Source organism: Cyprinodon tularosa, unplaced genomic scaffold (assembly GCF_016077235.1).
Source record: "Cyprinodon tularosa strain WSP-4 unplaced genomic scaffold, ASM1607723v1 ctg1103, whole genome shotgun sequence".
In the NCBI taxonomy this organism is placed as follows: domain Eukaryota; kingdom Metazoa; phylum Chordata; class Actinopteri; order Cyprinodontiformes; family Cyprinodontidae; genus Cyprinodon; species Cyprinodon tularosa.
The window spans coordinates 187,823-202,290 of NW_024037898.1; the positions used below are offsets into that span (position 1 = coordinate 187,823).

Here is a 14,468-nt window from a genome sequence, read left to right on the forward strand (position 1 = left end):
AGCAGAACGTTAGAGATTGAACTAACAGATTCTGCAGAGTGGGAGAATAGAGATAGAATGAAGCAGAATGATGAAAAAGGGGTCCCTATGTCCTCCAGCAGTCTAAGCCTATAGCAGCAGAACTATAGAGATAGATCAGGATAACCTGAGCCACTCTAACTAGAAGCTTTATCAAAAAGGAAAGTTTTAAGCCTAGCCTTAAAAGTAGACAGGGTGTCTGCCTCACGGACTAAAACTGGTAGATTAACTACAACATATTCCTTGTTTTAAAAGCCTTTTAATCCCAGTTCAGATCAGTGTCTGGTTCTATCAGCTGAGATGTTCTAGGTCCAGTTTTTGATCCTGGACCTCAGGGTCCTGGGTTCTGCCCCTCCTCCATCTGCTCGGAATCCCATCCAGTCAATCATTCCTGGGATGTTTGCCTGGAATAAACACGGCGGGAAGTTTCTGCTGCTTGTTTAGTGTGATTTCGGGGACCAGAGTCCAGCGCAGGAACAGAACCATTCTGACCCATTTCAAGCGTTTTTTCCAGGTGTGGACAGAAAGACGTTCTTCATGTTTTCCTCATCAGATGTTAGCGGAACATGACTGAGTCACAGCGTGGACCATCATCTGCCGGGTCTGGCTGAGCTCCAGGGTCTCTGCTGTGGAACGTGAGCGGCTCCGTCATCGTAATGGCGGTGAACATCATGTCTGGGTGTCTGCTCGCCGTCTGCCTCCTGGGAAGGTTCCTCCAGGCGTTCAGTCAAGGTGAAGGTAGGAGCTCCACCTCTGACCGAGGCTGGTTCACAGACCAACTACTGTGACTCAGCGCCTGTTGGACCATCTGAGGATTTATGGATCAAACTGGAGGTTCTCTAACCTTCTGGTTCTCTGCAGTGTTCCGCAGGCCTCCAGTGGCCAGCACCGTGTTCCTGCGACCCAAACGGGCCAACGCCTTCCTCCTGGAGGAGATCCTGCAGGGGAACCTGGAGAGGGAGTGCTATGAGGAGCGCTGCAACTATGAGGAGGCGCGGGAGGTCTTTGAGGACGATGCCAAGACGGTAGGTCCAGGGATGGAGGAAGGTCAGAGATTTTTCAGGAGAAACGGGGAATCTAAGCCCAGTTTGTTTGTCTGCAGATCTCCTTCTGGACCCAGTACCACGGTAAGTTCTGATCCAGGCCCGCTTCACTCCTCATTACGGTCCATCTTTGATGTTCTCTGTCTGTTCTGGGTAAGGAGACGGGAACCAGTGTCTCCCCAACCCCTGCCTCCATGGAGGGAACTGCACTAACAGGGTGGGGGGGTTCTTCTGCTCCTGCAGACCCCCCCACTACGGACACACCTGTGAGCTGGAACCACCAGAAGAAGACCAGGAGAAGACCAAGCCTCAGTACAAAGCTCCAGGTGAGGCCCGGTTCTGAAGAGTTCTGAGGTGTATGGATGGAGGAACCTTCATCGTCCCTCGATGGAGGTTCGTTCATCGTCTCTCCGATGGAGGTTCGTCCATCGTCTCTCCGATGGAGGAACCTTCATCGTCCCTCGATGGAGGTTCGTTCATCGTCTCTCCGATGGAGGTTCGTCCATCGTCTCTCCGATGGAGGAACCTTCATCGTCTCTCCGATGGAGGTTCCTCCATCGTCTCTCCGATGGAGGTTCGTCCATCGTCTCTCCGATGGAGGTTCGTCCATCGTCTCTCCGATGGAGGAACCTTCATCGTCTCTCCGATGGAGGTTCCTCCATCGTCTCTCCGATGGAGGTTCGTCCATCGTCCCTCCGATGGAGGAACCTTCATCGTCTCTGATGGAGGAACTTTTCTTTTTCCTTCAGAAATATCAGAGTGTCCCACCCAGGGCCCTGGTGCGTGCCACCAGCTTTGCACGGCAGACTTTCACTCCTACAGATGTTCGTGCACGGCGGGATTCAAACTACAGAGCGACATGCGAAGCTGCCAGCCTGAAGGTCAGAAACTATCCAGCAAGGCATCTTTACCGACCAGCTCCCACAGCTGGACTCACCGTGTCTCTGTCTCCACAGTCCAGTTCCCCTGTGGGAGGATTCCTGATGCCAACAGCTCAGTCTGTCACCATGGAAACTGTCCCTGGCAGGTGACGTGCTCTCAGCCAATCAGGGGAACCGTTACGCTACGTTCAGATCTAAAGCAGCAAAGGCAGCAGGAGCAGCAGGTGTCCATGCAAAGTCAATGTTTGACCGAATCAAGGCGCAACAAAACGCCCCGCAGCGCGTTCTGAGCAGCTGAAGCAGCACCTGATGCGTGAAACGCACCGCAAACACAGCTGCTGCTGGGGATTCCCAGTGACAGCGCAGCGCCGGTATGTGGGGGTCTGAGCGGCTCCCACAGAGAAATAATCTTTGAAGGCAGGATGGTAATCTGGATGAACTGACTGCACAGACCATGTTTTCAGGAGGACTTTCTCACTTCAACATAGATTCTAACTACTTTCTACCCGCTGATCACAGCTAATATAGCCGCCATTGTTCCAGGCAGAGAAAGGATAGGGTAGCTCCGCCCACCGCGCAGCTAGAGCAGCAGACGCTTCAGCCGCGCGTCAGAACTGAACAAGGACAAGGTTAAAAAATGAAGTTTTAGCTGCTTCTGCTGTGCGCGGTCTGAACGTAGCATAACAGCCAGACAAGATGGCTGATGAGTGGTGGGTTTGGTTTGTGTGTGCAGGTGTCCCTGATCAACAGCAGTGGGGTGGAGCTCTGCGCCGGCGTCATTCTTGGGAGGCGGTCTGTTCTGACCACCGCTAGCTGCCTGCTGAGGTCAGGTGACCTCCGACCGTCTGGATTCTACGTCCAATTAGGTACTACAGCCTCCATGTTCAACATGGCTGCATGTTGCCATGACGACGTGCTTTACATCTGACCAACATGAGCATAGAGGAGCATTTAGACCTGTCAGATTAGAACCATCCATCCTCTAACTGTTCATCCATCCCAGAATAACCTGTTTTCTCTCCTTGGGGTCTGGTTGTCTAGGTAACCGGAAGGTGGTCCCAGTCGGAGCGCTCTTCCTCCACCAACGCTTCCAGTTGGACCAGCATGACTTTGACCTCGCCTTTCTGGAACTCACCACCCCCCTGAACTTTGGCTCCGCCCTCATCCACCTCTGCCTGCCCAGCAAGGACTTCAGCGAGAACATCCTGATGATTTCTGGGAGGACGGGCATGGCAGACAGAAAGGGGCGGGGCCAGAACCAGGAGCTGCTTTACATGCCGTTAGACGAGTGTCGCAATCAGCTGAGCGTCTCGCACCCGCTGAGCAACAAGATGTTCTGCATGAGGAGGAGGAAGGGGTCCGGAGGCGGCTCACAGGACACGCCAACAACAGCCAGCAGCAACAGCACCGGCCCAAATGGACCTAATGTTACGGAGGAAAGACTCCCTGAGAACAGCAGCCTGAGCTTCCAGAACCCTGAGCCACCAGGAGGGGGCGTCTGCGGCGGCCTGGTGCCGGGCTCGGCGGTGGTTACCATGGAGAAGGGGACGGCCTTCCTGACCGGCCTGCTGATGTCAGCGACGTCAGACTGCGACGGTCAGGTGTTCACCAAAGTGTCCCGCTACCTGAACTGGATCCGACCCCGGCTGCAGGCGGCGGAGAAGCACATGACCGCGCAGGTCAGCCTGTATCCAGAGATGCGCTGAGCCAAGAACCCAGCCGCCGTTACGCCTGATTTACTAAATTATTGCAGTTTGTTTAAAAATGTCTCAAACTTCAAACCCAGTTTTTCTGTTCTAGATTTCTGATCCAGAACTTTTCTTCTGTTTCTGGTATCAGAACCATAAATAAATGCTTTTAAAGGTGCGTGTGGGATCGTTCTTTCAGAAAACATCCAAACAAACCAACGTCTACAAACAGAAAGCTTTATTGAAGCAGATTTTTATAAAACAGGCGGAGAACATGGTCCATCCAGGGACGTCTAGGAGACGGAGGACAGCGGGGGGAAGGGGTTCTGCTTACTGACCACCAGCTTCTGGTGCTGATGGGAGATGTAACCCTTGATGTGACCCTAGCAGGAGGCAGAAGCAGAACCAGAATCAGACCGGTACCACCCGGATCCAGGTGGGTTCATGTCTGAGCGTGCTCACCATGTAGATGAGGTTGGCCAGGATGCACTGCACCTCGTCCAGGTCCACGTCCTCCACCTGCATCATCTTCAGAGCCACCAGGAAGGCGTCCAGCGGCAGCTGGTGGGTCCTCAGCAGCAGATACCTGCAGGCAGAGTCCGGTTGGAACCAGAACCACCAACTTCTAACGGCAGCAGCAGACCGATTGGACGGTTCTGACTCACACTTTCTTGAAGAGGTTCCTGTAGGTGATGATCTTCAGCTTCTCCAGGATGAGGAAGATCCCACAGCGGATGAAGAAGGTTTCATGTTTGGACAGCGCCTCGTTCAGCAGCAGCAGGTTCCCCTCACTGATGGACCAATGAGAACAAAGAACTGATGGACCAATGAGAACACAGCACTGATTACTGATGGACCAATGAGAACACAGCACTGATTACTGATGGACCAATGAGAACACGGCACTGATTACTGATGGACCAATGAGAACAGAGCACTGATTACTGATGGACCAATGAGAACAAAGAACTGATGGACCAATGAGAACAGAGCACTGATTACTGATGGACCAATGAGAACAAAGAACTGATGGACCAATGAGAACACAGCACTGATTACTGATGGACCAATGAGAACACGGCACTGATTACTGATGGACCAATGAGAACAGAGCACTGATTACTGATGGACCAATGAGAACACAGCACTGATTACTGATGGACCAATGAGAACACAGCACTGATTACTGATGGACCAATGAGAACACGGCACTGATTACTGATGGACCAATGAGAACACAGCACTGATTACTGATGGACCAATGAGAACACGGCACTGATTACTGATGGACCAATGAGAACACAGCACTGATTACTGATGGACCAATGAGAACACAGCACTGATTACTGATGGACCAATGAGAACACGGCACTGATTACTGATGGACCAATGAGAACACGGCACTGATTACTGATGGACCAATGAGAACACGGCACTGATTACTGATGGACCAATGAGAACACAGCACTGATTACTGATGGACCAATGAGAACACAGCACTGATTACTGATGGACCAATGAGAACACAGCACTGATTACTGATGGACCAATGAGAACAGAGCACTGATTACTGATGGACCAATGAGAACAGAGCACTGATTACTGATGGACCAATGAGAACACAGCACTGATTACTGATGGACCAATGAGAACAGAGCACTGATTACTGATGGACCAATGAGAACAAAGAACTGATGGACCAATGAGAACACAGCACTGATTACTGATGGACCAATGAGAACACAGCACTGATTACTGATGGACCAATGAGAACACGGCACTGATTACTGATGGACCAATGAGAACACGGCACTGATTACTGATGGACCAATGAGAACACGGCACTGATTACTGATGGACCAATGAGAACACAGCACTGATTACTGATGGACCAATGAGAACAGAGCACTGATTACTGATGGACCAATGAGAACACGGCACTGATTACTGATGGACCAATGAGAACACGGCACTGATTACTGATGGACCAATGAGAACACGGCACTGATTACTGATGGACCAATGAGAACACGGCACTGATTACTGATGGACCAATGAGAACACAGCACTGATTACTGATGGACCAATGAGAACAGAGCACTGATTACTGATGGACCAATGAGAACACGGCACTGATTACTGATGGACCAATGAGAACACGGCACTGATTACTGATGGACCAATGAGAACACGGCACTGATTACTGATGGACCAATGAGAACACAGCACTGATTACTGATGGACCAATGAGAACACAGCACTGATTACTGATGGACCAATGAGAACAGAGCACTGATTACTGATGGACCAATGAGAACACAGCACTGATTACTGATGGACCAATGAGAACACAGCACTGATTACTGATGGACCAATGAGAACAGAGCACTGATTACTGATGGACCAATGAGAACACGGCACTGATTACTGATGGACCAATGAGAACACAGCACTGATTACTGATGGACCAATGAGAACACAGCACTGATTACTGATGGACCAATGAGAACAGAGCACTGATTACTGATGGACCAATGAGAACAGAGCACTGATTACTGATGGACCAATGAGAACAGAGCACTGATTACTGATGGACCAATGAGAACAGAGCACTGATTACTGATGGACCAATGAGAACACGGCACTGATTACTGATGGACCAATGAGAACACAGCGCTCCCACTGACATCACTTCCTGCTGTGCAAGCCCCTCCTCCCTGCTTACCTCACAGCTTTGGTGACGTCAGCGAACTGGATGAGGTCGTATTTCCGGAGCAGCTGGTTGGTCGGCATGTGGCCCTGAAACATCAGAACCAGAACCCGGGTCAGAATCCAGAAACTGGACTGGAGTTGATCTGCTAACTACTACTGGACCAGAACCAACAGGTTCTACTGGGCTAATCAGAATAACTGGATCCAACCGGACCAGAACCAGTTTGGTTGATTGAAACTGACTCAGAACTGAACTTGGTTTGGTTCCAGTTTAGACGCATCAGAACCAGAACCGGTTCTGGTCTGTTCTCAGACCTGCAGTAGATCAGAACTGGTTCTATTTCTATAGATCAAGGAGACGAACCTACTGCTGCTCTTGGTTAGCATTAGCATTAGCATTAGCAGCGGTTCATATCTGCATCAGATCTGAAACCTCTGAGTCTTGTTTCAGGTCTTGGACTGTCAGACTTAAATGGGACCAGAACCGGGTCTGTGTCAGTACCAGGACCAGAACCGGCTGTGGTCTGGGTCAGCAGACTTTAATGGGAGCCTCCTGACCAGCAGCATCTTGACGGGCAGCAGGTAGATCAGGATCATCCTCTTGTTCTTCTGACTGGAGCGGTGGCAGCGGTCGAAGGCGAAGGACAGCAGCTCCTCGGCTGAACACAGAGCACAACTTCAGAGCTCACAACCGGGTCGCACAGAACCGGGCCGACCAGAACCGGGACACCCAGAACCGGGCCCACCAGAACCGGGCCGCTCTTACCCGTCTTGAAGTCGCTGTCGAACATGGCCTTGCGGCCCACGTAGTACTTGTAGGTGACCTTCTGGGCGGGGCTGTAGTCGTTCTTCAGGTTGGAGCTGTCGATGGCCCGGATCAGAGGCTTGCAGAGGTGCAGCTTGTTGATCTGCAGGAAACACAGGGCAGACGTCAGAACCGGGTCCCGGTTCCGCTGTGGAACGACTCGGCAGAACCGGGTCCCGGTTCCGCTGTGGAACGACTCGGCAGAACCGGGTCCCAGTTCCGCTGTGGAACCACTCGGCAGAACCGGGTCCCGGTTCCGCTGTGGAACCACTCGGCAGAACCGGGTCCCAGTTCCGCTGTGGAACCACTCGGCAGAACCGGGTCCCAGTTCCGCTGTGGAACCACTCGGCAGAACCAGGTCCCGGTTCCGCTGTGGAACCACTCGGCAGAACCGGGTCCCGGTTCCGCTGTGGAACGACTCGGCAGAACCGGGTCCCAGAGGAGCAGGAAGCACCTTGAAGTAGATCTTGAAGAGCTGGTTGCTGAGGAACATCATCCCCCACTTCTTGGAGTCGTCCATGCCGGCCCGGCTGTAACGGGTCAGAACAGAGCAGGTCAGCGTCGGGCGGAACCAGAACATCAGAACGGGTCAGAACAGGGAGACGGACTTATCGCTGGCGCAGACCCTGAAGCAGCTCATCAGCTGCTCCGCTGCTTTCTCCAACATCTCCCCCGGCTGGCCCTTCCCTCTCCTCTGCAGCTGCTGCTCCGCCTGCAACCACAACCAGAACCTCAGAGGGTTCTACCGGACCAGGAGAACATCGGGGGGTTCTACAGGACCAGGAGAACATCGGGAGGTTCTACCGGACCAGGAGAACATCGGGAGGTTCTACCGGACCTGGAGAACATCGGGGGGTTCTACCGGACCTGGAGAACATCGGGGGGTTCTACCGGACCAGGAGAACATCAGGGGGTTCTACCGGACCAGGAGAACATCGGGAGGTTCTACCGGACCAGGAGAACATCGGGAGGTTCTACCGGACCAGGAGAACATCGGGAGGTTCTACCGGACCTGGAGAACATCGGGGGGTTCTACCGGACCTGGAGAACATCAGGGGGTTCTACAGGACCAGGAGAACATCAGGAGGTTCTACAGGATCAGGAGAACATCGGGGGGTTCTACCGGACCAGGAGAACATCGGGAGGTTCTACCGGACCTGGAGAACATCGGGGGGTTCTACCGGACCTGGAGAACATCAGGAGGTTCTACAGGATCAGGAGAACATCAGGGGGTTCTACCGGACCAGGAGAACATCGGGAGGTTCTACCGGACCAGGAGAACATCGGGAGGTTCTACCGGACCTGGAGAACATCGGGGGGTTCTACCGGACCTGGAGAACATCAGGGGGTTCTACAGGACCAGGAGAACATCAGGAGGTTCTACAGGATCAGGAGAACATCGGGGGGTTCTACCGGACCTGGAGAACATCGGGGGGTTCTACCGGACCTGGAGAACATCAGGGGGGTTCTACTGGATCAGGAGGTTCTACCGGACCAGGAGAACATCAGGGGGTTCTACAGGACCAGGAGAACATCAGGAGGTTCTACCGGACCAGGAGAACATCGGGGGGTTCTACCGGACCAGGAGAACATCGGGGGGTTCTACCGGACCAGGAGAACATCGGGGGGTTCTACCGGACCAGGAGAACATCGGGGGGTTCTACCGGACCAGGAGAACATCGGGGGGGGTTCTACCGGACCAGTGGAACATCGGGGGGTTCTACCGGACCAGTGGAACATCGGGGGGTTCTACCGGACCAGGAGAACATCGGGGGGTTCTACCGGACCAGGAGAACATCGGGGGGTTCTACCGGACCAGGAGAACATCGGGGGGTTCTACCGGACCAGGAGAACATCGGGGGGTTCTACCGGACCAGGAGAACATCGGGGGGTTCTACCGGACCAGGAGAACATCGGGGGGTTCTACCGGACCAGGAGAACATCGGGGGGTTCTACCGGACCAGGAGAACATCGGGGGGTTCTACCGGACCAGGAGAACATCGGGGGGTTCTACCGGACCAGGAGAACATCGGGGGGTTCTACCGGACCAGGAGAACATCGGGGGGTTCTACCGGACCAGGAGAACATCAGGGGGGTTCTACCGGACCAGGAGAACATCGGGGGGTTCTACCGGACCTGGAGAACATCGGGAGGTTCTACAGGACCAGGAGAACATCGGGGGGTTCTACAGGACCTGGAGAACATCGGGGGGTTCTACCGGACCTGGAGAACATCAGGGGGGTTCTACCGGACCAGGAGAACATCAGGGGGGTTCTACCGGACCAGGAGAACATCAGGGGGGTTCTACCGGACCAGGAGAACATCAGGAGGTTCTACCGGACCAGGAGAACATCAGGGGGTTCTACAGGACCAGGAGAACATCAGGAGGTTCTACCGGACCAGGAGAACATCAGGGGGTTCTACAGGACCAGGAGAACATCAGGAGGTTCTACCGGACCTGGAGAACATCGGGGGGTTCTACAGGACCAGGAGAACATCGGGGGGTTCTACCGGACCAGGAGAACATCGGGAGGTTCTACAGGACCAGGAGAACATCGGGAGGTTCTACCGGACCTGGAGAACATCGGGGGGTTTTACCGGACCAGGAGAACATCGGGGGGATCTACCGGACCAGGAGAACATCGGGGGGTTCTACCGGACCTGGAGAACATCGGGGGGTTCTACCGGACCTGGAGAACATCGGGGGGTTCTACCGGACCAGGAGAACATCGGGGGGTTTTACCGGACCAGGAGAACATCGGGAGGTTCTACAGGACCAGGAGAACATCGGGAGGTTCTACCGGACCTGGAGAACATCGGGGGGTTCTACCGGACCAGGAGAACATCGGGGGGTTCTACCGGACCAGGAGAACATCGGGGGGTTCTACCGGACCAGGAGAACATCGGGGGGTTCTACCGGACCAGGAGAACATCGGGGGGTTCTACCGGACCAGGAGAACATCGGGGGGTTCTACCGGACCAGGAGAACATCGGGGGGTTCTACAGGACCTGGAGAACATCAGGGGGTTCTACAGGACCTGGAGAACATCAGGGGGTTCTACCGGACCAGGAGAACATCGGGGGGTTCTACCGGACCAGGAGAACATCGGGGGGTTCTACCGGACCAGGAGATCATCGGGGGGTTCTACCGGACCAGGAGAACATCGGGGGGTTCTACAGGACCTGGAGAACATCAGGGGGTTCTACCGGACCAGGAGAACATCGGGGGTTCTACGGGACCAGGAGAACATCAGGGGGTTCTACGGGACCAGGAGAACATCAGGGGGTTCTACCGGACCTGGAGATCATCGGGGTTTCACATTTCACTCACAATAAAAGAATTTAAGTTTACCTGGGTCCAAAATGTATTTGATTCAAATAAAATCTAATTGATATGGATAATTTCAAGTTAATAGTTTTCTTAATTAAACATAATTTAAAACTTTAATATTTAAACTTCTTTATAGTGAAGGGAGTAAAATTATTTATTGGATCCGGTTCATCTGATCCGGTTCATCTGATCCGGGTCAGATGAACCGGATCAGATGAACCGGATCAGATGAATCATCAAACCCGGTTCAGATGAATCATCAAACCCGGTTCATCTGATCCGGTTCATCTGATCAGGTTCATCTGATCAGGTTCATCTGATCCGGTTCATCTGATCCGGTTCATCTGTTCCGGTTCATCTGATCCGGTTCTATGGTTGCAGGTCAACCCTAACCCTTCTGTAGCGCCCCCTCTGGTTGCAGACGGTTCTTACGTTGTTGGCGAAGATCCTGAGGTCCAGGGTGACGACGAACATGATGGGCAGCGCCCTGAAACACAGACAGACGTCATGCTGCGCCCGCTGGCGCCGGCACCTTGACGGCGGCGAGCGATGCGACTCACCAGTTCTCCTCCTTGTGGGACTGGAAGGCTCTCAGGAAGGACGTCGGCCGTCAAGGATCAGACAGAACTGGGTTCAAACACCTCAAACACTCAGACCTTAGAAAGGATATTGAACGACGAGCGTCTGGAACTTGTAGGCCTCTACGAAGTCGTGGTTGGCCACGGCGTACGTACACCTGGAAGCAGAGCGCCGTCAGAACCGAAAATAACCAAACAGGAAGTTCAGGTCAGAGTCTCACCTGAGATGAGCCGCCACCATCTCATCGTACGGCGGCTCCAGAACCTGCTGGCACTTCTCCTCCGGACTGGCCAGCTGAAACACAGACGCACAGGTGAGGCCGTCGCATAGCAACCGACAGCGTTCCGGAAGGGGCGGGGCCTGACCTGCAGGCGGGGATTGGCCACATGGGGGTGTTTGAAGGACAGCAGCTCGGCGCAGAAGGATCCCTCCCGGTTCTCGATGGCCTCGGTTATCTGCAGGAGAACGGATCCGGTTTAAGGAGAGCAGAGGAGCCGGACACGGCGAGGGGGGCGGAGCCTAGAGCTCACCTGCTGCAGGTACTGGTTGATGGTGATGTGGGCCATTGGGGCAGCCAATCAGGAGCCGCTCACACCTGGAAACCAGATGACAAATCATGCTGTAAATGACTCCAACCTGGGCTTTGACTAGGACGTCCTACTGCCACCATGAAGAGAAGCATCCCCAGCTCCATCTGATATCAGATCTGATTGTTCCTTATGTTCCTAACAGAGCACTTCGCTCTCAATCTGCAGGTTTACTAGTGGTTCCTAGAATTTCTAAAAGTAGAATGGGAGGCAGATCTTTTAGTTCTCAGGCTCCTCTCCTGTGGAACCAACTACCAGTTTTAGTCCGTGAGGCAGACACCCTGTCTACTTTTAAGGCTAGGCTTAAAACTTTCCTTTTTGATAAAGCTTCTAGTTAGAGTGGCTCAGGTTATCCTGATCTATCTCTATAGTTCTGCTGCTATAGGCTTAGACTGCTGGAGGACATAGGGACCCCTTTTTCTATGTCTGCTTTTGTCTCCTTGAACCCCAGTGGGCCTCAGCAGATGGCCGCTCACAATGAGCCTGGTTCTGCTGGAGGTTTCTTCCTGTTCAAAGGGAGTTTTTCCTCTCCACTGTCGCTACAAGCATGCTTAGTGTGAGGGATTGCTGAAGAGTCAATGAGTCGATGCAATCAGCTGGTTTTCCTTAGATAGAAAACTTTGAATCAATCTGACTGGATGATCTGGTTGATGTGGATCTATAAAGTGACCTGAGATGATATGATGTAAATTGGAGCTATAGAAATAAACTGAATAGAATTGAATGTTTATTTGATGTTTGGAGTTAAACCTTCCAGATGTTCATTCAGAATAAATTTCCATCTCCTTCACTGTCGCCGTTCATCTCCTTTACTTCAGCTAATTAGCATCAAGCTAAGGAAGCGATGCTTTCGCTATTAAAGCCGAATTAACAAACATGTCGAATGTTAATGGAAAAGAACACGAAAAACGAGATCAAACAGTTAGAAATTCACTAAAAAGTCCAAACTTCACTAAACAGAAGCGGGTTCTGCTCCAGCGCTGCGGCTCCATGTTGAGCAGGTAAACCGGTTTAAACCTGCTCAGGCTGCCATTAAACCCGCCAGATTTAGACTGCAGACAATAGAGACACCGAGATGAGTAAAGAAAGAGTGAAAAAGAAGAGTCTACAGACCTCCGACTGAAGCTTTAGGCTGACAGAACAACCATGCAGCTGCGCTTCATTCAGCCGGAACACGGACTGATTCCACTGACGGACAACTTCCGGAGTAACGAGAACGCACTTCCGGTCCGAAAGAAAAAGCCGCAAACATCTCTACAAGGATTTTTAATTATTAAAATAAACCTTTGCAACAAAATTTATGACAATTTTAAAATCATTCAAACTTAAAAATATTGTTAAAAAAATCAGGAAACTAAAAAACATGCAGAGAAGGAAGAAGTTTTATTTTTTTTACTTTTATTTTCATAAATCCAAAAAACATTTTCAGAAAAGCAGAAACGTACAATTGAACATATGCCATCCATAACAGTTTTCTTTAAGGAAAAAGAAACATAAAACATAAAAGAATTAGAAAGATTATTTAAAATAAAAAAAAATTAAATAAAAAAAACACACTAACGTATATTGCTATCAAGTCTGAAAACTTTAACTTTAAAATCTGGAAAAGCTTTAAAGAATCTGCTATTGTGGATAAAGAATTTTCCCATGATTAAAATAATATTAGATAAAAATTCCACATTTTTATCATGAAAAGTAATTTAACTCCTTTATATTCAAAATTAGTAATCATATTTTTCGTTAATGATAGCTGATCATAAATCCCAAAAACAATTGTAAAAAAGATGTTCTTGTGTTTCTAGATCTTTCTGACAAAAGTTACATACATTAACATCAAATTTAAATCTTAAACTTAATAACTCTGCACAGGGATAGTTATTATTTATAGTTTAAAAAAAAAAACTTCTTTCATCTTTGGTAGGAAATTAGAAAAATCTGGTTCTAACCTGAAAACACATTTAAAGGTAAGTTCCTCTTAACTGGGAGAGGAAAAATTGTGTTATTTTATTTATTATTTTGTTATTAAATTTGAGACCCGTAAAATCGTAATTATCTATAAGAAGAATGGGAAAGATCGGTTTTACATCAGAATATTTAATCCTTCCTTTGACCAAATGTATCATGGTTGACGGATTTGCCCTAATCAGAGATAGAAATTGTTTCCGTAGACCAATCTAAATTATATTTTCTTTTAAATATTGTGTAATCCAGAATATCATCCTTTGTGTCCATAAGATGTATAATGGCCCAGATACCTTTTCCCTCCCATTCTCTGTACTATAGACATTTTCTACAAATAATCCTATTATGTGGCGTAAAATTGTGCTCGTATAACATTTTCCAATACTTTAGAACTTATGTGGTATTCTGATCATTTAATCGGTAATTTGTCAGGATCAAAGTTACATCTTAAGAGAAATTTTTATTCTTCTAATTTTTTTGAAAAAGTTTTGAAGGGAAACTAAACCATAAACATAAAAGCGAAGAGGAAACAGCAATAAATGATAAACTAGGGGGCGCCATTTGTAAAGTTAATCAGTTTAACATTAGGAGCAACATTTATAGTTATTTAGCATTTTAAGAGGAAAATAAGGTTATTTTATTCCAAGTCATTTTTTTCACAATGTCATTCATTCATTTATAAAAATATTAGTTTGCAAATTAAATATTTAGCTCCAATTTAAATATTTAGTTTGTTAAATAAAAATTTAGCTTCAAACTAAATATTCAATTTGCATTTAATTTAAATATTTATTTTGTGAAATATATAGCTTCAAACTAAAATAGTTAAATATTTAGCTGCAAACTAAATATTTATTTAACA

At 49.8% G+C, this 14,468-nt stretch overlaps 2 protein-coding genes across 3 annotated transcripts; one reads left to right on the forward strand and one right to left on the reverse strand.

The window, feature by feature from the left end:
* Nucleotides 1–399: 399 nt before the first annotated feature.
* Nucleotides 400–3,808, forward strand: prozb (protein Z, vitamin K-dependent plasma glycoprotein b). Of its 2 annotated transcripts, none has more exons than XM_038297851.1 (8): nt 400–756; nt 880–1,043; nt 1,121–1,145; nt 1,223–1,387; nt 1,811–1,942; nt 2,018–2,088; nt 2,676–2,808; nt 2,984–3,808. In XM_038297851.1, the coding sequence occupies exons 1-8, from the start codon at nt 675–677 to the stop codon at nt 3,646–3,648; spliced, it is 1,437 nt and encodes a 478-aa protein (XP_038153779.1). In that variant the 5' UTR covers nt 400–674; the 3' UTR covers nt 3,649–3,808. The 2 variants fall into 2 exon arrangements, with proteins under 2 accessions (XP_038153779.1, XP_038153768.1); XM_038297840.1 differs by having other exon boundaries at nt 401–756; nt 1,220–1,387.
* Nucleotides 3,809–3,851: 43 nt separating this feature from the next.
* On the reverse strand, nt 3,852–12,860 carry pcid2 (PCI domain containing 2). The gene is made up of 15 exons (XM_038297859.1): nt 12,758–12,860; nt 11,588–11,652; nt 11,423–11,512; nt 11,278–11,351; nt 11,149–11,214; nt 11,039–11,080; nt 10,911–10,965; nt 7,756–7,859; nt 7,602–7,677; nt 7,109–7,250; nt 6,901–7,001; nt 6,356–6,429; nt 4,296–4,421; nt 4,093–4,216; nt 3,852–4,013 (listed from the first exon to the last, which is right to left on the reverse strand). The coding sequence occupies exons 2-15, from the start codon at nt 11,621–11,623 to the stop codon at nt 3,924–3,926; spliced, it is 1,200 nt and encodes a 399-aa protein (XP_038153787.1). The 5' UTR covers nt 11,624–11,652; nt 12,758–12,860; the 3' UTR covers nt 3,852–3,923.
* Between the last annotated feature and the right edge of the window lie 1,608 nt (nt 12,861–14,468).

Excerpts from the sequence above, each read along its gene's own strand:
- prozb (XM_038297840.1), top strand. The coding sequence starts at position 675 with ATGGCGGTGAACATCATGTCTGGGTGTCTGCTCGCCGTCTGCCTCCTG. Across the intron at positions 757-879 it reads GGCGTTCAGTCAAGGTGAAG|TGTTCCGCAGGCCTCCAGTG; the intron begins GTAGGAGCTCCA and ends GGTTCTCTGCAG. Across the intron at positions 1,146-1,219 it reads CTTCTGGACCCAGTACCACG|GAGACGGGAACCAGTGTCTC; the intron begins GTAAGTTCTGAT and ends GTTCTGGGTAAG.
- pcid2 (XM_038297859.1), bottom strand. The coding sequence starts at position 11,623 with ATGGCCCACATCACCATCAACCAGTACCTGCAGCAG. Across the intron at positions 7,860-10,910 it reads TCAGGATCTTCGCCAACAAC|GCGGAGCAGCAGCTGCAGAG; the intron begins GTAAGAACCGTC and ends TTGTGGTTGCAG. Across the intron at positions 7,251-7,601 it reads TCTTCAAGATCTACTTCAAG|ATCAACAAGCTGCACCTCTG; the intron begins GTGCTTCCTGCT and ends TGTTTCCTGCAG.